General features: G+C 44.6%; 1 protein-coding gene and 1 non-coding gene across 2 annotated transcripts; both read right to left on the reverse strand.

Moving 5' to 3' along the window:
- Positions 1-4,803: 4,803 nt before the first annotated feature.
- FCER1A (Fc epsilon receptor Ia) lies at positions 4,804-10,971 on the reverse strand. The gene is made up of 5 exons (XM_077759998.1): positions 10,882-10,971; positions 9,750-9,770; positions 8,388-8,642; positions 6,636-6,893; positions 4,804-5,179 (listed from the first exon to the last, which is right to left on the reverse strand). Exons 1-5 carry the CDS (start codon positions 10,934-10,936, stop codon positions 4,980-4,982), a joined length of 789 nt encoding a protein of 262 aa, XP_077616124.1. The 5' UTR covers positions 10,937-10,971; the 3' UTR covers positions 4,804-4,979.
- Positions 10,972-15,163: 4,192 nt separating this feature from the next.
- On the reverse strand, positions 15,164-15,248 carry TRNAQ-UUG (transfer RNA glutamine (anticodon UUG)). The gene has a single exon. It is a non-coding gene; the product is annotated as a tRNA-Gln (tRNA).
- Between the last annotated feature and the right edge of the window lie 9,429 nt (positions 15,249-24,677).

Raw genomic sequence — 24,677 nt, forward strand, 5'->3', positions numbered from 1 at the left:
CCAGGACAGATTGGTGAAAGGCTTTTATTTGATTTTGTAAATATGTATTAATTTTAATGCTGTTTCAAAAATGCCGTTAAATATGGGATCAAGAAGGGCGCTGGGGTGGCTTAATCGGTTAAGAGCCTGACTTGGCTCAGGTCATGATCTCACGACTCCTAAGTTCGAGCCCTGCATTGGGCTGTATGCTGAAACCTCAAAGCCTGGAGTCTGCTTCGGATTCTATGTCTGCCTCTCTCTCTGCCCCTCCCCCACTAGCACTCTGTCTCTCTCTTCTTCAACAATAAATAAACATTAAAACATTTTTTAAAAATTTCCGCTAAGCTCCTAAACTTGCAGAGGTTAATCTTGAGAAGTTTCTTCTTAGATCCTCCCAACTTAAAACCAGACTTAAAGCCAGCATTCCTGTCTGAGCATCACAGAAGGTGAGCACGTGCACTCTGGTGCAAGGCAGGTCCTTTCTCCCTCATCCTTCTGTGCACGCTGGCATTCCATGCTGGGGAATGAGATACCCTGACTTACAGACACCACTCCTGCAATGCTCAGAATCCAGCTGGCCCCACAGGGTGACCCTACATGGGCAAAATATCACTTGTGAGAGTGTCACAGAGTCTGCTGGTTATGAAGGATGGGACAAGGCAATGGAAATGAGTAAGTTCTCCAAGTCAAGTTAACATGTCTGACTTTGCAAAAAACACTAGTACATAGAGTCAGCCTGAAGATCAAAGATACCTTTGCCTTCAGGTCTGAATTTGTAGAAATGATAGCACCAGCACCTTGTTATGAGGATAGTCAAAATCATTTTCAGAATGTTTGGCTTAGTCATTCTGCTTAATCCAGATAAAAAAAACTGTTAGGTAGAGGTCTGATGGCTGGGGTCTCGCTCTCTTCTACCACAGTTGTACTCACGGACGCCACGCTAGCCTACCTGGATTACTTAACTTTGGGACTCACACCTCCGTTCCCTCAGCTGCTGGGAGGGTCTGAGGCAATAGTGGTCAGTTGAGTGGCTCTTCAGAAATTGCTCTTGGTGAAGACCTACTCTCTCTTCACCAAGAAGAGTTTCACACCTTCTGCCAGGGCACACTGGCTGCAAAGACAGGTCTACTTCCGGGTGTAAAGAATGGCCCCTCTTCCTCCATCTAAGATGATTAAAAAAGGCTCTTCCCAGCTCCAAGACTCTTATGAGGGAGCTGGTTTGACGTTTTCTGTGACTATATCACATTTCATCCTCTCCCTCTGCCAGGGTCTGCTCCCGTCACTCTCACACGGATGTTGATGCCCAGGGCACTCTCTGAGAAACGTGTTACATTTCAATCAGTTTCAGCATCTGTTTTCTTTTCTTTTTCTATTTTTTTAAATAATGTTTATTTACATTTGAGATAGCATGAACAGGAGAGGGACAGAGAGAGAGAGAGAGAGAGAGAATCCAAAGCAGGCTTCAGGCTTCGAGCTGTCAGCACAGAGCCCGATGCAGGGCTCGAACTCACGAGCTGTGAGATCATGACCTGAGCCGAAGTCAGACGCTCAACTGACTGAGCCACCCAGGTGTGTCCCTGAGAATCTGTTTTCTGAGGATCCTAATCTGCAACAGTTCAGCATCCCATTTCTAGAACAGTCCTTGGGAAGCAGAGAACCCAGATTTTTAGGCTTGATACATTCTAGTGAAGGCAGAAGGCTAGTGGCTTATATATTTTAATTAAACAATCATTTCCCCCCATTAATTGAACTATCTTTACTTGTGGCTCAATTTGATTGGTTGTAGTGCAGTATTATCCTCTTGGAAACTGGCAAAAAAAAAAGTTAAAATGAACTTTTCTCAGAATCCACAAGAAGTTATTCCTTTATCTTCAGAATTTTTTCTGTGAGCAATTTTCAGTTGCCTGGCAGCCTTGAATCTCCTTTCAATTACCTTGCAGTGAGATTGCTGACCACTCTCAGTGATATTTTTTAAATTTCAAATACAGGAAAGGCTAAATGTGAGGATATGTCATCTCAGTTTTCAGGAAAGGAAAGAGTGTGGATGCTATAACTGATATGGACAAGTCAACTAGCCAGTGACTCTGTGCACATTTTTAGGTGAAAGGTTTGGGGTGGAAATGTCATGAAGATTGGTGAAGCAGCAGATGGGACTTGGGCTTCATAAGTAACTGTCCAGAGCAGAGCTAACAGCTTGACACAGGAAGGCAGCACTCCTCTCTGAGGTTATCTAGGGACCCAGACTGGCAGGTGCCTCTGGCCTTCTGGACATAAAGTTCCCATTGCTGGGTTCAACGAGGTGGTCCTGTTGTCCTATTTCCCATTTCATGAGTAGAGAGACAGAGCAGACTCTCTCTTCAAGTGCTCAATTCCCCAACACACTAATGAGGTGAATGTTTTGTCTGAGTTCCCATGCTTAAGGTGACCAAGAGAATTTCACTTTCTCTGGCCACCAGAGGGGAGCTAACTGACTTGATCTTCCAAGAACCAATCTCTAACTATTGGGAACTCATGATGATTTGTGGCCCCAATTTGGAAGGGCAACTATGGGGAAGAAAATTTACTCTATGAGCTGGCTTAGTCCAATTTGGTAAGAAGCTGGAGGTAGCAGAGGAGACCCTAAGAGTGATGTGGCGGTGGATTATTTCCATTTCAATTGTCCCTAAAATATACATGCTCCCTCTCTGGCATAGACAGAGTATTTTATGTATATAAAAATAAAAACATTCTTTTATTTTTATTTTTTAAAATGTTTTTATTTATTTTTGAGAGGGAGACAAAGCATGAGCCGAGGAGGGGCAAAGAGAGAGAAAGACACACACACAGAATCTGAAGCAGGCTCCAGGTTCTGAGCTGTCAGCACAGAGCACGATGCAGGGCTCGAACTCACAAACCGTGAGATCCTGACCTGGGCTGATATTGGACGCTTAACCGACTGAGCCACCCAGGTGCCCCGAAAACATTCTTTTAAATGCCATATTTTGGAGCTCCACTAAACAGAGCCCTAACTCTGTTCCACATTTCTTATGGAACAAGAGATGTATGAAGAAGAAGGAAATAGGAAGAAATGAATGGTAGACATATGTCTCAGACAAACCTGAAATTCACATCCGTGGAAGAGAACAGTGAAGATAATGTGTGGAAGATGAAGAAAAAAATGCCCATTAAGAGCTTCTTGGGGATGTGTTCTGAGCCTTTGAGCCTGTGTAGTTACCACATGGGAAGTAGGCTTCCAAGTGACAGAGGACAGAACATCTGGGGTCAAGGGAGCTTAGAGGCCACCTAGTCCAAACCCCCTCTTTTTACAAAGAAGGAATGGGATCTCAGAGATGGGGAGGTGGCTTGTTCCAGTCACACAGCTAGCTCATGGCGGCTTGAACGTCCAGGTGTGTTCTCTCAGCAGAGCTCTTGCAAGCTTGGGAGCTTGGGTGGGGATAAAGGGGAAGTGAAGGTGACTTGTGATACACCAGAATCTAGAAAAACCCTCAGAAGATGTGTCTTGAGCTGACCAAGCCTGGACTTTCTATCCATGTTAAATATCCCTCAGTTCTTAACTCTGGGTCATCTGGCCTCAGATCCTCAAAGGAGTTAAGTCACTCAATCTCTCGTCTGATGGGTATGATGCTGTGTATAGGACACTGTGAAGCAAGATGTTGTTAGTGATGGTGGTGGCAAGACCATGGTCTCAAGGCTATAACCTAAAGTGGATCTTCTGTCTTTCCTTAAAGGCAGAGAAAGTATCTGGGACAATGCCAAGGATCCTCCTGTGGGGACTTTTCCTGTTTCTCCTTTTTCTGTTTCAGGAAACTCATAAAGCCTGTTTATATGAAGCCAAGGGACTAGGCTGTTCACTGGGAATCTAGTCATTTCTTCTGTCTCTGAAATGATTTGGGGAAAAAAAGTAGAGGGTCAAGGAGGTTCATCCCAGATACCTATATTTAAAAACAAAACAAACAAGCAAACAAAGCCCACCAATAGTTCCCTCTGCTTTGTGGTCCAAAAACATCTTTTGGAGAAAATGGGACTTGTCAGTCTCATGGGAATTTATGAACCACCCACCACCCCCGCCAGATTTACTTCCTCCTTATGTTAGTAATTGTTCTAAAATATGTGAAGTTATAGGTGCTCTGATCTCTTGTTGACTGTTGTGAGCTCATGGTCAGTGTCGACAATAGGTTGCCTCTCTTCCCTAACCCCCTCCGGGCACCCAGGATAAGTGTGCCCATGGGCAAGGGTGGTGTGGGGGTGGGAGAGCAAAAATTGGGTCTTCGCCTGAGATCTTTCTCAGCCCTGGGCTGTTTGCAGAGCTGAGGGTTCTGGTGATTCTTATGTGCTGGAATTTCTCCAACATGTTTAGTTCAGGTGCTCTGAGAGGAGTTTCAAGCACAGATTTGGGAGATATTAGAGAGAGAAACAATCACAGGGAAATCTTAGACTGAGTCTCATCCCTGGGGTCCTAAGGCTCAAGACTGCCCCAGCTTCAGCATGAGCTAGAAGCTCATAAATGGTAAGTTGAAGTGGGAGCATAACAATGAGAGATCTCACCAGCATACTGCCATGTCTTCATCGGCCGGGTTCAGATTTACAATAGTTAAGAGAAAACATTCTTAACCTAGAACCTTATGGTTCTTGCCTCTAGAAACAAAAACAAAAACAAAACAAACAAACAAACAAACAAACAACAACAAAAAAAGAAACTAGCAAGCATCAAATACTTAGATGCATCATGTTACCTGGTTCCATACCCCTTTTATTCAAATTGGAGATCTTACAGATGCTAATAAATGAATGCATTCATTCTTTCATTTGTTTAACTGATGTTTATTGAGCAGTTGCTATTACATGCCACTCAACCAGTTTCAGTTGGTGTAATGAAGCAGTTCTGTAAAGCCTTGTTTACGGACACTCCCGTGTGCACTGTGAGCTGTGTTTGACCGTGGAGAAGTGATTACTAATGCCGGAAAGAAGTTGCTGTTGCAAATGTGTCTTGAGCAGCAATATCAGTTGATTTTGGGGTCTGGCTTGCGACGTGGGTCCATAAGGTTCTTGCCCTTCCTGGTCCTCTTCATCTTCAAGAGCAGTTTCAACTGCTGCTGGGTCAAGATAAACAGCCCTGTGTCCACAGCAAACAGAATCACCACCAACAATGGGATCACAAATTGTAGCCAGTAGTATTTGCTTTCAAGTTCTGTGGGGAAATCTGGATGCAACAGGAAACATAAGCCATATGAGGAATTGAAGAATGGGGCTCAGGGCTTCATCCTCCCTAAAAGAAGAACCTAGCATGGTCTTCTGTCTTCTAGCACTAACATGATATGCTGTCCAGGACCTGAGGGCAACGCTCAGGGATTTGGGAGGTGCAGGACTCCTGAGACCTTCCCCCAAGGCCCAGGCTATAGGTCCTCTGGCCAGTGTGCCCAGTGGGGAAGGTCATAGGAAAGGTGATCTCCTTCTTGGATCTCACATATGACTTGAGGCTGGAAAGGAGACAGCGAGGGATGATGGGCATTCACCAGTGCCTCATTTCTGAATCATTCATCATTTACTGCATGTCTGTTGGGTGACATGAGAACACTGGGCCAGAGCCTCTTTAAGCTGCCTTACAATCCCCTTCTCTTGTGATTCTATTATTTTGTTTACAAGACACCGATTTTTGTGATTATTGTAGAATTACAGAGCTCCAGAATGTTACAGCCACAAATCCCGTAGAGATCACCTAGACTCCATGGCTCTCAACACTGGCTGCCCATGACCATTACCTGAAAGGGCTTTTAAAAATACTGATGCTCAGTCCTCCAAACCAGTGAAATCAGAATCTCAAGAGGTAAGATGCAAACATCAGTATTTTTAACGTTCCTCAAGGGGCATCTAGACCAAGCCCTTTATTTCACAGATAAAGATACCAGAAGGCCAATGACAATTAAATAGCATTTAGGTCTCAGGCTAGTTAACAGAATATTGACATTAAAGCTTAATTCTGGCTTATAGTCTCCTGCTGTTTTAGACATTAATATGAACCAGGTCTGCCAAGCAAAAAGTCTAATTTCCTCCTTGCAAGGCAGGCATTCCAAAGACTCTCTCTCTTCTTTGGAGTTTGGAAAGAGCATCTTCATATCTGGCCCCTGAGGCAGCGCACCTGCCCAGGTCTCCTCTTGAGGCTCTGTCTCCTCACCACCTGGTCACACCACCCACTGGTGTGTGGGTCTCTGTCCCCCGCCCTCCTCCCCGAGTATGGTGTCTCCAAGCTCCTCACCACCTTCATTCCTCCAACACGGAGGCTCTCTTTCAATTTGACAACTAGAAGTGTTCTCCCGAGGAGCAACAGAGGACTCTGGGATCGGACCGATGACTATGATCCTTTATGCTTGTGTAGTGCTTCACAGGCTGCACATACATTTCACAAATATCACCGCATTTAGTGTTCATACAAATTCCACCATGTGAGCAGGTATTACTATCACCAGCAAACAAATAAGGACTCCAACAGAGACTGAGAGATGTGCCGTCCCCCCCAACCCCGTGCTCCTCCCTGCAGGCCTGTGGGCTTGACAAAGTGCCCCAGCTGTCCCATTCTGCACGCCGCAGCCATTTCAGGCTCCGGTGTCCTCTCTCTCCCCTCCCCTGTGGTGGCCTCCCTTCCTTCTTTACCAACTCACCTTTTGTCACAGCAATGTTCAGGAAGTTAGAGGTGTGATTTATTTTCCAAATCAAGCCGGTGCAGTAATAGGTACCACTGTCTCTTACTGTGGCATTGTTAAAGGAGATGTTGTGGTTTTCGTACCAGTACTTGAGGGCTTTGCCATTCCTGTAGTAGGTCACTTTTCTGACATCCCGATTCTTCCAACCATGGCACCTGATGAGGAAGGACTCACCCTCCATCACCACCTCAGGAGAGACCTGGAGGAGCAGCCACTCTGAAGAGCAGTCATTATGTTATTTAACAGCAAATGGATAGATAGACACAGAAAGACAGAAAAAATAAGAGTGGCCATGTACAGAGTCTGTGTCAGGATCCACAGTTTATCATTAATCCATTTCTTGGCTCATAAGAGCAATTAAAAGGAAAAACAAAATCATGCTTAGAGTCTGTCCTCTATATGGATACATCTCTCCTCCTGAAAGGCAAGTCTGGGGCTATAAAACCACTCTGACATTTCTGCTGAGCCCATCCATGGAAGGCTTGAAAGCCAGTATTCCCTTCAGCTCTGTTGATGCAAGCTCTGGCCACTAAGGGAGAATAAGACAATTCTGTCCAGGGAGTCCTCACCTAGGGGGCAGATTTGTTTTGTCCTCTTGCTTTTTAGGGACTCCTTAGTTCTACTGTTAATCGTAGTTGGTTCCCAAAGTTCCCCAGTACATGTATGCTAATTCTAATTATGTATGTAGTTACTCACTTAATGTCCTCTTCCTCATTTGGTTTCATACTTCAGGAGGCCAGGGACCATGTCTGATCCTTACATTAGATCCCCAGTGCCTAACAAGATTAATTCAGAGTCCGTAGGTACTCAAAGAATGCTTGTTAACAATGAGTCTGTAAAGTCTAAGAGTTGGGTCCTATGGCTAATGTCATTGTAAGAATTGAAGAGCATTCAACGAAGGAGAATTTGGAACAAAACTCTGGCTAGGCTGTGCAGGGCACAGTTGATTTAGAAGCGATTCTTGAGGATTTTCTAGAATCTACTCCAAGGAAATAAAGAAGCTATTCCCTCCTGCTTTCATTTGTATTTGGAATTTGCATATGGATGTTGCCATGCCTCCAGTCACTCGAAAAATATAAAGTATGTTTAGCCTTTAAAATATATTTGTATTAAAAAGATAAAGCAAAATATATCCATGACCTAGCCATTTAAATGAAATCATTTCTTTGTTCATCCAGCATTTACTAACTAACCCACATGTGACTGAACTAATGTGCTGTGCTAATGGTTGGCGGCAACAGTCACGAAATTTAAGCAAACATAACATTTGTCCATTAGTAGCCATGGAAGTTGTGAGAGGTCTACCTGGATGTCTTTCAAAACTAAGAATGCAACCTAATATCCAGGTCATGGCTCATGGAAATTGTTGAGCAAACTGGACCTTTTGATCCTATTTCAGATGTTCAGCTCTTTGCAGTGTTCACAGATCCAACAGGCCATGTGACCATATCATGTACATCTCCCCCAAGCAGAAAAAGAGAGGTGAGGTGGACTGGAAGGATACCACTGGGAGACGGGAGATGGCCAGAACATGGAAAGGACACAGGGCCATGCAGGGGTAGCAGTGGAAGGACACAGGCAGGTCTTGAGTGAGAGACCCTGAGTCACGCCCCAGTGTGCCAAGCCCTGGAATAACTTGATCTCTCCCCATCCTCACATGGGCCCTTCCTCACATGGAGGAATCTATTTTTCCATAGCCCTGGAACTTACCACGGAGGACTTTTAGGTACACAGGTTTACTCAGGATGGATCCTTTGTTCCGACACCGGTACTCCCCACTATCCTGGGCTTGGGCTTTCACAATGTCCAGATGTGAAGTTGTCACTCCCAAAAGGGTCTTGTTATGGAACCACATAGTAGAGCTGAGTTCAAGGGAATTGTTTACTTTACATGTAAGAGTCACATTGTCAACTTCCAATATGGTAGTCCATGGTGGATTCAAGGACACTGTAGATTGCCGGATGTCTTTGAGGAGACAAATTGTGGAAAGAGATATAGAGGAGGTGCAAAGGGTTCCAAAATACAGATGGCAATAGTCAGACAGTTAGTGGTCAGTCTACCCTTGTACTGCCACCAATAAGAAACTGTCTTGATTCCTAGGATTACAAGAATGAGGAAACAGTGCTGTGGCCCCAGGGAGTCCTAAACTCAGGGGAAAGGTGGAACACAAATGTGACATGTTAGAAAACAAACAAGTGAACTCACTTACTGTGTGACAGAGGATAACCACTTCGGTCCTCCTGATTTCAATACCAGTATCTGTCAGTGAGGACTAGAGCCTCTGATCAGGCAGAGACAATGTCTGTCCTGTTCAGCCCTAGCTCAGCACAATGGCTGGGACATAGGACGTATTCATTAAATATTTACTGAGTGGATGAACGTGTGAATAATGGATGAATAAATGTGTTAGACTAGATGAAACATAGTCTCTCCCAGCTCTAAATTTTTATGACTATTTAACTGTGAGTGGATATGGAGTGAAAAATGCGTGTCAGTTCTGGGAGGAAGTGAGAAGCACCGAGAGAATCAGTCCTAATAGGTTTTCAGGAACAAAGAGATGTGGTACAAATTTAACCAAACCCTAGGAAGTGGCCAGTGGCGATGAGGTACAGAAACAGAACTGGATTTGGACCCCAGGGGTTTCTGTTAGAAGCTGGCCCTTGGTCAGCCATGTGACCTCCAGCAAGGCACTTAATCAGGCAAAGCCCTCAATTCTAAAATGTCGGCACTACTAACCATGATGATGATGTAAGAATTGAGTGAGATTGTGTGGCAGTGCCTGGGCAGGGGTGGGGCAGGGCAGGGCAGGTGAGACATTTAGATCTTCCACTGACATGGTTGTTGCCATAGAAAGAGGTGGGGTGCCTCGAGAGAATGAGGTGGTACATGAGAAGTTGTTGAAGGGGGAAAGAAGGCAGGCAGGCAGGGAGTAAGTGGGGCTCAGGCTGGGCAGGAAGGGACAGATGCCTAATCATTAGAAAGCAGAGGAGGTGGCGTGAAGGGAAACAATGTAGTGGGGAGTGTGCCCAGCCATGTTGAGACTGATGGAGCAAGGACCAAGGACTCACTCACCTGCTGACATGCCACCTGGATCTGCAAAATTCCAGAAAGGATAAGTTAGTGTCTCTGTCCAGCCTTCTGGAACTCCTGAGGATGGGGGTCTGGGGATGGTGATGAGGTCTATGTACATGGAGGGTTTTGTTTTGTTTTGTTGGGTTTTTAAATTTTTTTTAATGTTTGGGGCGCCTGGGTGGCTTAGTCGGTTAAGCGTCCGACTTTCGCTTAGGTCATGATCTCGTGGTTCGTGGGTTCGAGCCCCGTGTTGGGCTCTGTGCTGACTGCCAGCTCAGAGCCTGGAGCCTGTTTCGGTCTGTGACTCCCTCTCTCTCTGACCCTCCCCTGCTCACGCTGTCTCTCTCTCTCCTAGAAATAAATAAAACTATTAAAAAAAAACTTTTTTTAATAGTTTTATTTATTTCTAGGAGAGAGACACACACATACAGCACGAGCAGGGGAGGGTCAGAGAGAGAGGGAGATACAGAGTCTGAAACAGGCTCCAGGCTCTGAGCTAGCTGTCAGCACAGAGCTTGATGTGGGGCTCAAACCCACAAACTGTGAGATCATGACCTGAGCTAAAGTTGAATACTTAACTGACTGAGCCACCCAGGTGCCCGATTTTTTAAAATTTATTGGGAGAGAGAGAGAGAGAGAGAGAGAGAGAGAGAGAGAGAGAATCCCAAGCAGGCTCCATGCTGTCAGTGTAGAGCCCAACACAGGGTTTGATCCCATGAACCATGAGATCATGACCTGAGCAGAAATCAAGAGTCGGACACCAACTCTTAACCAACTGAGCCACCCAAGTGCCCCCAACATCCATGGAGGTTTAAAGGGTCAACTATCTTCTCAGGAATCTGACCCAGGGAGAGAAGAAACTTCCCTCTTTCCTCTGCCCTCCCTCTCTTGCCCTCTGGGAGATGCCAGAGTGAGTGCAAGAACAGGCTTTCGGGCTGGCTCCCCTGTGGGTGTTGCTCAGCCCGGTTCGCTCTGCTCCCCAGCTGTGTCCACTATGGATTCCCGGGAGAATCCTCTGCGATTTGCACAGAGCCCATGAAACTTCGTCACGAAAAGTGTCAACGTTTCTACCCCCTCCGCTCCCCAGATCCATGTTGGCCTCTCCAGGAGGGGTCACCAAGCCTCTACTTACAGAGGAGCAGCAGTGCTGTCCATAGCAGAGCAGGGCTTCCCAGGAAAACAGCCATCTCCTCCCTGGTCCCCAGATGCCAACTGTACTGGAGAGACCTAACGCCTTAATATAGACCTGAAACCAGAAAGGAGAAGTAAATTTCTTCTGTACCATATCTGGTTACCTCATCAGCCACGCCTGGGTTTGCTTTCTTCTCTGCAGATAATATTCAGAGTGGCACCTAATTTGGCAATTTCATATTTACCCTCTTAGCACACTCCCATCCTGGGCCAGAAATTGCCAAAATTTGCTTGTGGTTCTCTGGAGCCATGATCACACCTGTTACCTAATCTCCTGCTGGTCCACAAGCCTGCCAATCCATACATTTCCATCCACTCTCTGAGCAGCCAAACTGGGGCTGTTTTCAGAGACTCCTCTTCCACTGCGTCTTGATGCAGCTCACACCACAGGATGAGATGTGAGACCATGGCTTCCAGGGTCTATTCTAGAATTTATTTTCTTTTTCAGCTTTTATCCATTTTTATGTTTCTAATCTTCTGGCATGACCTCCCTTTTTCCTTTCAGCCCACACCAGCTCTCCTTCCACCGGGACCCCTTTGACCAATCATTCTATGTTTTAGCTCTGGGTCAGAGCTACTCTCCTTCTTGAGGGACTTGGTATTGATGACGATCCTGGAGATGATAACTTCACAAATACCTGTAGTCTTTGAAATTCACAGGGTGTTTTTATTTTATTTTATTTTATTTTATTTTATTTTACATGCAGTATTTATTCTATTAGGTCCTTGTTGAAACTCTGAAGTAGGCAGGACAGGTCGAAGTTAGCTAGGCTCACCTTGCTAACTTCCTTACTGACTGTTGGAGTAAGTCTCCTGAATCAACCATAAAGTTCCTCTGCAGGTGGACCTAACCAAAACTTCCAGCTTTTGTGGAATTAGAGAATTTGAGGCTACAAAGATTCATACATAGAAATTTCCATGGGGCACCTGGGTGGCTCAGTTGGTTAAGCACCCAACTTTGGCTCAGGTCATGATCTTGCGGTGCGTGGGTTCAAGCCCGCGTCGGGCTCTGTCCTGACAGCTTGTTTCAGATTCTGTGTCTCCCTCTCTCTCTCTGCACCTCCCCCACTCACACTCTGTCTCTCTCTGTCTCTCAAAAATGAATAAATGTTAAAAAAATTTTTTTTTAAATTTCCAGATAAGAGAGATTGGTGACTTGTTTTAGGCCATGCAATGGTTTAGTGATAGATCTTTAAAGAAAGTAGCAAGTTATTTTGAAAAAAGGCAAGTTGTTTGTATTTGAAGATCTGAATTAAAATACTCCCAGTATTTGTCATTAAGGTTTACCGATAACATAGAGACAATAACGGCATCCAGGTAAAGGCTTTATTATGAGGTGTAATAAGATAATAAATGCATAAAGTGCATCACCTAGCATCTGGTATATAAAAGAGGCTCCATAAATAGCACTTCCCCTTCTTTAGTACCATCATTTATTAAAGACTTTTAAGGGGTGCTTGGGTGGCTCAGGTGGTTAAGCGTCAGACTACGGCTCAGGTCATGATCTCACAGTTTGTGGATTCAAGCCCCACGTTGGGCTCTGTGCTGACATCTAGGAGCCTGGAGCCTGCTTTGAATTCTGTGTGTCCCTGTTTCTCTGCTCCCCCCTGCTCACACTCTGCCTCTCACTCTCTCCCTCTGTCTCTCAAAAATAAATAAAGTTAAAAAATGTTTTTAAGGGGGCGCCTGGGTGGCTTAGTCGGTTAAGCGTCCGACTTTCGCTTAGGTCATGATCTCGCGGTTGTGGGTTCGAGCCCCGCGTCGGGCTCTGTGCTGACTGCCAGCTCAGAGCCTGGAGCCTGTTTCAGTCTGTGACTCCCTCTCTCTCTGACCCTCCCCTGCTCAAGCTGTCTCTCTCTCTCTCCTAGAAATAAATAAAACATTAAAAAAATGTTTTTAAGAGAATTCTGAATTTTAACTGGACTAAGGCAATTGGTCACCTACCTTTATTTGATAGCTGGTATAGTTAATTTACATAAAGCAATCTCATTCATCTCCATAATCATGATGAAGGGAGCATGATAAGGAAAGACTTGAACACAAAAAGTTGTTCAGTGAGGGTGGGGAGGAGGAGAAAGAAGTGAGGAAGATGATGTTTTTATGGTGCCATCAGAGCAATATTTGAATAACAGGATCCTGGAAGTGAGAGATCTACTTTACCACTTTGTTGAGAGTTTGTCCAGGGCACTTATGGGATATTCCTTTTTCCTAGGACACTGATCTTACAATGACATTGCCCTTCAGAGACAAACGCTTTCCTGTGATTCACACAGTGTATTTGAAAGCTTCCTCCTGAGACCCCATGCTGTCCAAACACTTCCTTCTTGAATGGGAGGGAAAGTGGGCTCGTTGAGGTGTACAGTCTTCTATCAGAGAGAGGATAAGCTTCGGGGTGAGAGAGATCACTTTCATTTGCTGCACCTCCTAAAGCTTTTGATTTGGTGTCTGCTGTTGAAATGAAGGTAGTGTTTGGCAGTGGTGAGGGCAAAGAGTTTGAGGATTCAGCAAAAGCTGTTCGTGAAAGCTTTAAAAACAAACCAAACCACCCTGTCCATCCAGCCCTGAGACAAAAACAAAACCGACAACAAAACCAGCAGCAGCAACATCAGGAAGAGTAAATCATCCCCACAGTGTGCAACCACAGGTACTGAAAGGAACAAATTGACACTGAGACAAGGCAGTAGCTCCACTTCCCCTGGAATAATGGGTTGATGCACAGGTGGAATTCCATAGTCCTTTCCCTTCTATAAAAGTGAAGTCCTCAAAATTTTACATCCAGTCTCTCTGGCTGGAATGTGCTGTTAATTTCTTGTATGTCCTGCCTCTCAGTATCAGCAAGTGCACACACTGAGATCAGTAGACTGGGTCTTTATCTCCTTTCTTCTCACAGGTTTTACAATCCAAGTATTCCCACACAGCATCTCTTTCCCATATTCTGACCTATTGTTGGTTCTTGGAAATCTTAGTTTGTTTTTATGTCACTTGGTAGCAGTGGAGAAGAGAAACACCAATAGCCATGTGGGAACGACAGGGCTGGTGAGCTGTGGCTTGTCTTTCTGCATCTGGAGCCAGAGTGAAAGGCTTCTGATGGGGGCTTTTGTGACTTGGGACATGCTAGCCACGGAAGGGTTGGTCCATAGGATCTGTGGGCATTTGTGCCCTTCTCCAAAACTGGGAAGCAGATGGAGGGCTAATTTATTTGCTTTTTCTTCTCCATGTTCTTCAGCACAAGGCAAGGTCTGTATGAAATTGGAATGTGAAGTGATGAAAGAGCAAAATAGCTGTCCACTTGTGGTGTGAATGCATGTGTAAGAACACTGATCTCTCCCTGAGGACTAGGCACAGGGCTAAGCAGGCGACACGTCTAATCTGTTTTGCTCCCACCAAATTCATGTGGTTAAAGAATGAGGAAATTGAAACACAAGGAACTTCGGTGACTTGTCTGAGCACACAGCTGCTAAGTGGAAGAATTAAGATTTGAAACTCGGCGGTGTTGCTAAAGAGCCCGTGCTCGTGACCATTTCCATGTAATGTCCATCCATCCAGTCTACATACCCAGCATCCTCCAAGTGCACATGGCCTCATGGCACCACACAGAAAGTGGGTTCCCAGGGACCTGCAACCCACAAATGGAAAACCATGATCTGGTCCAATCTCCTTCTACAGTTTCTTTTCTTTGTTTTTTTTATTTTTTTAATTATTTTTATTTATTTCTAGGAGAGAGAGAAAGACAGCGTGAGCAGGGGAGGGTCAGAGAGAGAGGGAGATACAGACTCTGAAATAGGCTCCAGGCTCTGAGCTGGCTGTCAGCACAGAGCCCGACGCGGGGCTCGAACCCACGAACCACGAGATCATGACCTAAGCGAAAGCCGGACGCTTAACCGACTAAGCCACCCAGGCGCCCCCCCCCCAACTTTTTTTTTTTATTTCTACAGTTTCTTTTCTTTGTTCCATGAGATGGCTTCTCCAACCCTAGTCACACCGTGCTGTTGGCATGGTCGCATATTCGTTATGTATATTTCATAGATGTGCCTGGAGAGAGGAGAGAGAGATTCTTACCTTTTAATCTAGACTCTTTTTTTAACTTTATTTTTAAATTATTTTTATAATGTTTTTTATTTTTTTCTGAGATAGAGAGAAAGACAGCATGAGCAGGGGAGGGTCAGAGAGAGAGGGAGACACAGACTCTGAAACAGGCTCCAGGCTCTGAGCTGTCAGCACAGAGCCCGACGTGGGGCTCGAACCCACGAACTGTGAGATTGTGATCTGAGCCAAAGTCAGACGCTTAACCGACTGAGCCACCCAGGCATCCCTTAATCTAGATTCTTAAGGCCAGGAGGTCATCAGCTCTCTTTGCCACCAGGACAGGAGCCTGCTCAGGTAAGAGCCCTCAATAGCGGTGCTGCCTGCCTGATGGACTTTCACAATAAAGGCAGTGGTGTTAATACTTTTTTTTTTATTCTTGTCTTGACCTGAACAGTTACCTGCTTAGGGTGGATCCAAAAGAAATAAATGGAAACTCCCAGGACTCCTGAAGCAAATACCACTGAAAAGGAGATGGGGACAGGGGTTATGGAAGCCACAGTTTTGAGTGTGGAAAGAGACGTTTTCCCCCCAAGAAAAGAAAAATAAGATGTCAGAAAATAATCTTAAAGATGATCTTTTCCTTCCATGTTTAGGAGACTAAGACTAACTGCTTTCTAACATGGAAATGACAATCCGTGGAATTTTTCGCAGAAATATGGATTTGAATGGAGACCAGCCACAAATACATTTCCAGTATCTGATTTTAATAAAATATGCTATTGCTCTAATGCAAAGGTGACCATAGTATTTGGATTTTATATAGTGATACAGCAAGAGCAAATTTCCTATGAACTATTTATAGGCGAGTCCTACCACATATCCAGAAGGCTGCCAGTGGTCAAAGGGCCTGGCTCAGGTACACGGCCATGCTCTTAGTGTTCATAAATGTTCAGTAGACTGGGAAAGGTTTCCTAACTAGGGCTATAGTTCTTGGGTGTCCTCTAAAACTATAAAATACAGAGAGAAAGCCCTTGAATCAGTCTCCTAACATTCCGTAGTGCTGGACCACTGCCCGAGTGTGATATGCACCGTGGGTGTCCAGGGTACCATGCTGCCTGTCTTTGAGCTATGTTCCCAGCCACTCACTTTCTAGATGAGGCATCTGGGTGGCATCCTGTAGTTAGGAAGCAGTCTGAGCCACGGGGTGTGCACAAGCAAACTGACCATGAACTTTGCCTTGTAAATGCTGAGTTCAAGTCCAGAGATCCAGAGATCCAGAGGCCCTCAGACTTGCCTTCCTACCTTCTAACAAATGCAGATCAGTTTAAGTGAGTTGAGTTTTCCTTCTGAATGGGGAGAACAGAATTGTAAGCCGGTTAAGGAAGATTCTCAGAGGGAATGGTGGTATTTTAAAAAAAAGTTTTATGCAATGTGAGACTATTGCATTAAATTTTAAAACTTATTTAAGAGCAAAAATAAATTTTTGTCCATGCATATTTTACAGAGATTAAGTGTAAGACTGATTAAAGAGTCCAGGCTCTGAACAGGCTCTGCAGTTTGATTCTCTGCTCAGACCACTTATGATATGTTGCTCAGCGTCTCTGTGCCTTAGCCTCACCTCTGGGAAAATAGAGACAGTGATGGCACCTGCTTTTGTGAGTGTTCAAGGAGTTAATGTAGTGAAAGGTTTAGATAGAGGTTGGCAGAAAGGAAAGCTGTGTATGTGACTTACTGTGTGATTATTTTGTAAGGAGCCTTTGGACTTGAGAGGAACAGAGATAGATCCTCTTATACGTCCATGGGAAAAAGAGCTCGAAAGGTCACTGGTGGCTCCAGCGGGCAAAACTGGGCCCAAGGTTGCAGGCTGCATGCCCAGGCCAGGCATGCACGGGGTGGGGGTGGAGGAGCAGACTGCACCTCCCTCTCAGGTGGGCAGGGGTGCTCAGGGCAGTTGCTCTTGGGGGGTCCCGGCTCGTTCCCAGGTGCGCTTCCAGACAGAGAAACCCCTCTTGTGGTCAGCCTTCAAGTCAAATGTAGTGTAGGCCAATTTATTTTATGCTTCCTTACAGAATTACACAGTTAAAAAATGGAAACAGCCTTCTCTTAAAGGAATCCCTTTAGGCTGTTAGCAGATAAGGACAAGAGGTCTTAGCTCAGCCAAGGACATTTGCATTTTAATAGGTAACTTCTGAAGTCCTAATCTTTCAGGACCTGCCAGACAGTCTGTGACCAGTGTTTCTGGGGGTGAGGATGGGTACCAGTCGGGGTTGAAAAATGAGAACCGAGGGAGTTATTTGCACCTCGCAGGTCATATCAGGGAGTAGATCATCCCTGCCTCAGGCCATCAGGAAATGGGTGTGTGTGCAGGTGCGAGACAGAGAGCGAGAGCGAGAGCGAGAGCGAGAGCGAGAGCGAGAGAGAGAGAGAGCAAATGAACATGTGTGTCTGAGTGTGTGCGTGCAAGCACGTGAGTGTGTGCGTGTGTGCAATCACATGTGTGTGCGTGAGCACATGTGTGCCTGTGTTGTGTGTGCGCGTGTGTGTGAGTGAGCACATGTGTGTCTGAGTGTGTGCATGGAAGCAGTTGCGTATTGTCCCAGCCATGTGTGCAGCACACATCGTTAGCTTTCAGTAGGCACCAAACACTACACACCATCCAGGACAGCCTCTTAGGGAAGAAAGAATGGCCCTGCTTCTGCACGACCTTAGAACGTCCAGCCAGCTCTTTTATCATGATTTGAGCCTTGAATCTGACTGTTTGACAAATAAATGCAAAGTGTTTCTTTTTACATTTCTTCCTATATGCTGGATGGTCTAGGGGGAAACCCGTGTCTGCTGAGAGAAGATGAGTCTTTTCTCTTCCTCGAACAGCATCCTTAAATCATTCACTGTGTGACCAAATCAGACGCCCGCAAATGTGCTTCCTAGCCATGGCCTCACCAGCTGCTCCCCTCCTCTCTGGCTGCATGGGGGCTGGCACACTCATCATGAGTGTGTCTTATCATAAAGTTATTTGGTTTTATTTCTCCTGTAGGCTAAGACTTTCTGCGTGTACGAGAGGCGGATCTGGCTTCAGGTGCCCCCAACTTCCACAGCTTGGGCCCTCCTTAAAAAATTGGATAGAAGATGATGAATACAATATTAGGTATTAGAATGACAATTTAGGACAAGAAATTATATCGCAAAAAATTATAAAATATAGGTGGAAAATGACGTGAATGTTATAAAATCCAGAAAAGCTAGCAATTCATTTGCTACTAGACATTCCATTATAATACTTTTCCTATGTACCTTTACTGCATAGTCTTTGATCTCCTCTTCATCAGTGAAACTGTATTATCATTTTTAATAGAGAAATTAGAAATACAATTCGTTTTTTCTCCTAGCATTGCTTTTTTTAAGTTTTTATTTATTTCAGAGAGAGAGAGAGAGAGAGAGAGAGACTGTGTGAGCAGGGGAAGGGTAGAGAGAGAGAGAGAAATATGGAATCTGAAGCAGACTCCAGGCTCGGAGCTAGCTGTTAGCACAGAGCTCAACGCGGGGCTCTATCCCATGAACGGTGAGATCATGACCTGAGCCAAAGTCTGACGCTTAACCGACTGAGCCACCCAGGTGCCCCTCCCCTAGCATTGCTGATCAGCAGTTTTTTTCTTCTTCTTTTCTTTTTTTAAATTTCTTAATGTTTATTTATTTTTGAGGGAGAGAGTGAGACAGAGCACGAGTGGGGGAGGGGCAGAGAGAGAAAGACACAGGATCCAAAGCAGCTCCAGGCTCTGAGCTGTTGGCACAGAGCCTGATGCAGGACTTGCACTCACAAACTACAAGATTGTGACCTGACCTGAGCTGAAGTCAGACACTTAGCCGACTGAGCCACCCAGGCGCCCCCAGCCGTTTTTTCTATTATTGGTACTTGGGGTGCATAGAAATGCAGTTTCTGTGAGATGTCCACACTGTTTGTAGTACGGCTACAGGCTGGTGCCTTGCAAACACAGGAGTCCTGAAATTTTTGGTTCTGTTTTATTTCCCTGAAAAAAAAGACAAAAGCATCATGGTGAGTTTATCATTTTGTATTTCACGTTACTGAAAATATTCCTGAAGGGATAGGACTTCCATTTTCACTACACCCTGAAATGTCCCACATCTTCTGCTTACAATTTCACACACATCTGATGCTTGGGAAAATGTTCTGACAAGATTAGCTTCTGACTCCAGATATTTCAACATTGGTTTTCCTTTGCTGCCTCCATTCCAGTGCCGAGCGCTGAAGGATATGGGATCGCGCTGTATCCTGACCTCTGCCTCGACCTTTGTGTCCTGAAGCCCAGGCACTTAGCTCTTTGATGGAAGCCATTCCCACCACGATGGCTCAAAGTGCCTCCCCTGGTCCTACCCTACCTGGCAGGGACTGCAAACCACGTGCATCTATTGCATTGAACCCGAACACCCTCAACCCACGTCCTCCTTAGCTGGACCCCAGAACCTTCCTGCAGCTACCCTCATGTTGACAATAGGAGAGGAAGTGGGGAGAGACAGTGGTCTTATCCAAATGTGCCCCCTTGGAGAGGCCTGCGCCAGTGAGGGGTCATGACAGCTTTCATGAGCCTCTGCTCCCCTCCCAACTGCATCCACAGGTGAGTCTGTGATCCATGCATTCTCATCAGGAGAGCAAAGAAGGTGTTACCAAATATAGGCCACAAAATGGGATCTGATGGGATTGAAAAGTACCGATCTGGGTTGTGAAGAAGAAAAGAGGGCCAGATGAAGGTGGACTAGGTGCCTGATGCTAGGCAGACTACAGAGAAATCTTCCTTTCCTTCAAAACAGAGGTTCAGGAAAACCTGTGTGTGTCGAGTGTCTGACCCACAACTGGAATGTATGGTCCGGCAAGGGATGTGGGCAATGGACTGAATATTGGAAACACATGCAGCGTCAGAAAATTCAGGACATTTTGGTAGCTGTTCCAACAGGCCAACGTTTCTCATGGGATTTCTCAAGGATTTGCAAGTTTTTTTAATGAGGAAATACAGACATTTTTCACTGGTGATGCTCTACACAAATCAAATATGTTGCCGCTCGCTCAGGTGACCATTTCACAACTAAAATCGCCACTTGATTTCAGCGCCTTCATGTGCATTTTTGTTTACAATTTAAAGCTGCGTTCCGTGACTGTCAAGTCATTTTGTGCCCTTGAAAGTGGGTTAAAAGAGAGAAAAGTGGGAAGACGTATCCCCCCGCACAAGGTCCCCCGCAGAACCCACAACCTTCTGTTTGGTTGGGTTTGGCATAAACCGAACTGTAATTGACATACAGCATCCTGTTAGTTCCAGAGTGACTTGACGTTTTTATACATCACAAAACGATCCATGCAATAAGTCTAGTTATCTGTCACCTTGTAAAGTTATTGCAGTTTTATTGACACTTCCCTGTACTGTACATTACATCCCTGTGACTGACTTATTTTACAACCAGTAGTTTATACTTCTTAATCCCCTTCAGCTGTGTCAACCGCCCTGGTGAGCCCCTGTTTGTTTCCTGCATCTGCGAGTCTGTTTCTAACACAACTCTCTATCACAGCTCCGACAACGGTCATGTTGCCAAGAGATGCATGAAGGTCCTCTTTGCACACGACCCATGGGGCAACAGTTGATTAGAAAATATAAGTATGAAATAAACAATTTTTGTATACTCCCAATTCCTAAATTAGATTTATACCAATTTATAATATATTTCAACATTGTCAAAATGTTCATCTTTAAGAGAAAAAGAGAACCAGGCAATATTCTCAAGGGCTGCCTCCTAGAAGTCAGCATTTGAACATAGATTGCTGGTAGGGCTTTGGTAAATTCTATGCTCTAATTTCCCAAAGTGAACAAAAAAAGCCTTAAAGTCTATTAATATCACTCACTACAACATGCTTTTCCAAACAGGCAATCCCTGAAGCTGAGTTATTATGACCGTGAATGAGGTCATAGGAATGACTTAAAAATAGGTATAGAATGACTACTCGATCATCCTACCATGAAATCCCACACACAAAATTTTGTTTCAGCACAAAAACATTATTCATCATATATTTTCCTTTCTCTTTCCAACCAACATTTATGTGCTAAGCATTCTGTAATGTGCTAGTAATGCAAACGAGAACTAACTAGAGAGAGCAGATTTCTTCCCTCACAGAGTGAAGATTCTGTTGGAAAAGATAGACAGTACACAGGTAAACAAATAAAATGGGAACAGCTTGTAATTAACGTTTATAAGAAGTAAATAACTTTGCTGTACAGATTCACAGGAGTCATTTAGATAGGACAGTTAAGAAAAGGCCTTTCAGGGGCGCCTGGGTGGCTTAGTCGGTTAAGCGTCCGACTTTCGCTTGGGTCATGATCTCGCGGTTCGTGGGTTCGAGCCCCGCGTCGGGCTCTGTGCTGACTGCCAGCTCAGAGCCTGGAGCCTGTTTCTGAGTCTGTATCTCCCTCTCTCTCTGACCCTCCCCTGCTCATGCTGTCTCTCTCTCTCCTAGAAAAAAATTAAAAAAAAATTAAAAAAAAAAAAAAAAAAAGAAAATGCCTTTCAACAAAAACGGCTTAGAGCATGAAATAGAATGGACCAAGCAAAAAGATAGAGTGAGTTGGAAGTCCCCAAGACAAGAAGGAATTTAAAGAATTCCAGGAATTCAGAGAAGATAAGTGGGACTGAAACATAGCATAACACCTCAAAATATGATTAATAGGTACATAATGACTAGGTGTGGCAAAGTGTCAGGATTTTATCTGAAGTGTAATGAAAAGCCATCAACCAAACTATTTGAGCAAGGGAACACACACACACACACACACACACACACACACACAGAGGCATTTGTGCGTGTGTTCACCTTTAAGTGCTTTAATTGTGGGGTGTCTGCGTGGCTCAGGTAATGATATCATGGCTCATGAGTTCATGTCTCACATTGGGCTCTGTGCTGACAGTTTAGAGCCTGGAACCTGTTTCAGATTCTGTGTTTCTCTCTCTCTCTCTGCCCCTCCCCTGCTAGCACTCTATCTCTCTCTCTCTCACAAACAAACTTTAAAAAAAATCTTATGGGGTGCCTGGGTGGCTCAGGCAGTTAAGCATCCGACTTTGGCTCAGGTCGTGATCTTGAGGTTTGTGAGTTCGAGCCGCACGTCAGGCTCTGTACTGACAGCTCAGAGCCTGGAGCCTGCTTCAGATTCTGTGTCTCCTTCTCTCTCTGCCCCTCCCCCATTCACGCTTTGTCTCTCTCAGTCTCCCAAAAATGAATAAACATTAAAAAAATTTTTTTTAATCTTAAAAAACATTTAAAAATAAACAGTTTGATGGCTTCTGTCAACTTTAAGTATGCACACATATATGCACACACACATGCACATGCACACCACAGCTGTGTCTGATAAAGATGTTTCCAGCAGCAGTTGGGAGATGGTCAGGACACAATAAAACACAATGATAGATCAGCCTGGAGAGGGAGCAGTGCGGGTGAAGACAAGTTGATGGAGTTCAGGCATATGTTGCAAGTAGTATTAACAGGACTTGCTGACAGATTGGAGCATGAGGGAAGCATAAAATAGCATTCCCAAGTTTCTGTTTTTAATCACTGGGTAGACAGTGATACCATTCATTACGTGGTGAAGACTGAGGAAGCACCAGATGTAGGAAGAAAAGTCAAGTGTTCTGGTTTAGAGATGCTTTAGTTTGAAGCATTTCTGTGATATCTACGTGCTTATGCTCAACAGGCAGTTCTAAGAATTGGGAGACCAGAACAAATGTCCGGACTAGAGAACATAAAGTTGAAAATCACTGGCATATGTTTAAAGCCACTGGAGCAACATAAGATCAGCCACAGAGAGAGAAGGAGCCTCTGGGGAAAGAGAATGTCCCAGGACAGAGCCATGAGAAAATCTGATATTTAGAGGGTGGGGAGAAGGGGAAGCTCCAGAAAGAGACCAGAAGAAAGGACCAGTAAGGTAGGAGGAAGCACAGAGAACCATGTCACTAAAGCTGATGAGTGAGTACGGTCCTGGAGGAAATGGTTGATTATATTGAACTTTATTGAGAGATGAAGCAAGATGAGAGAATACAATTGTTCTTTGGATTTAACAATATGGAAAGTTCTGGAGCCTTAACAATGGCAGTTTCAGGGAGCTGGTGTGTGTGTGTGTGTGTGTGTGTGTAAGCCAGCTTGAAGTGGGCTGGAAAGGGACTAGGGAGTGAGGAAGTAGAGTGAGCATGTCTGTTTGAGTTGTGCTGTGTGACAAAGATGCACGAAGACACAGGGTCAAGAGAGGGTTTGTATTTTACAGGAGGTGCTAGGTCCTATTGCTAGCTGGTAGGAATAATCCAGTAAGTGGAGACAGACAGTGAGGGAAAACAGAGTGAGGTAGTGCAAAGAGTGAAGTCCTTGAATCAGCAAAAAGGGAGAAATGGCTTCCATTCATTCAGTCCACTTAAGAGTTCTTGAACATAACACAGGTGCTTCTGCTATAAAGTCATATGCATTTATTTTAAAAAGTCCTTGCATTCTGCAAAAACACACACTAAAAATAACAAGTCTTTTGGGAAGAAATATTGTGGCAGATCATGCAAAACCTATACCCAGAGCATTAACATAAACATTAGCATTTCTGTGAAATAAATTAAGCCATTTTTTAAATGTAAAATCTCTAATAAATGAATACAGTCAACAGTAGGTTTAGGACTTCATCTCCTTTCAAAGGTAAAGGAAGTTTGATGGAAAGAGGTGATGAGGGGGAAACACACAAAAGCCATCAATAGGAGCAAATGTCTGATAAAACTCTCAAGACACACGTATGGCAAAACTAAGTCACCTTTAAGCAAATGGTCATTGTAGAGGGACTTCCAGCCTCTGCTGTGCTGAGCTAGTAAGATCTCTGGCCACTCTTTCTTGGTTGTTAACATTAACATGCTGGGAAAATTCTCATGGGAACTAGCTTCCACATTATATTGACATGATTCCTGGAGTTACCAATAGTATCTGGAACGTTTGCATTCCAGAAACATATGCATCAGCACAGAAACTATAGTGCCTTTCGTATTAAGCAGCTGCTGGGTGCCTATCAATATACCAAGCACTGTGTAAGTCACAAAGGTGCAAGAAACGAAGTTTCCCCTAACCATGTTAGACTTTGTCAAAATCCTGATTTCCAGAAGCAGAAATAATAAAGGAGAGCCTGCAATGTGTTCTAATAAAATAATAAACATAGAACAGCAACAATAATAATGGTTGACATTTATCACACACGGGATCTATGGCAGAGGGCTTTATCCCATTTAATACCCACAAGAACCCCATGGAATGGGCCTGGTAGCATCCTTGTTTGCCATGAAGTAGAGGGGTCACAGAAGCAGCAAATGGCAGAGCCAGGATTTAAAACTCAGAGGTCTGAATAGCTAGGTTCTTGAATAGGAGGAAAGAAGGCATTCAGTGTGGCATCCCAGTATTTTCCCCACAACATTTGAGATTATTGAATCATTCCCTCCACCTCCAACAAGTTGAGAACTCATGGCCATCTTTTGTCTTACAGCTGATGAAACACTATTCTGGAAGGGCACCTAAAGCTGGTGGAGCTGCAGGAAAAGTCTGGAAAAAAGTGATTGGACCTGACAGAGCAGATGCTGGGAGTTAGGCTGTATTGTCATCATTCCATATGGTACGACCAAGCCCCTGTCCCACGGGTC

Source organism: Crocuta crocuta, unplaced genomic scaffold, assembly GCF_008692635.1.
Source record: "Crocuta crocuta isolate KB4526 unplaced genomic scaffold, BGI_CrCroc_1.0 scaffold133, whole genome shotgun sequence".
Taxonomy (NCBI): domain Eukaryota; kingdom Metazoa; phylum Chordata; class Mammalia; order Carnivora; family Hyaenidae; genus Crocuta; species Crocuta crocuta.

Bases quoted from the DNA above. Each gene is read 5' to 3' on its own strand.
- FCER1A (XM_077759998.1), bottom strand. From the start codon at position 10,936: ATGGCTGTTTTCCTGGGAAGCCCTGCTCTGCTATGGACAGCACTGCTG. The intron at 9,771-10,881 runs GTAAGTAGAGGC...GGAATTTTGCAG, and splicing joins GACAGCACTGCTGCTCCTCT to ATCCAGGTGGCATGTCAGCA. The intron at 5,180-6,635 runs GTGAGTTGGTAA...TGTTGCATCCAG, and splicing joins GAACATTGCTGTGACAAAAG to ATTTCCCCACAGAACTTGAA.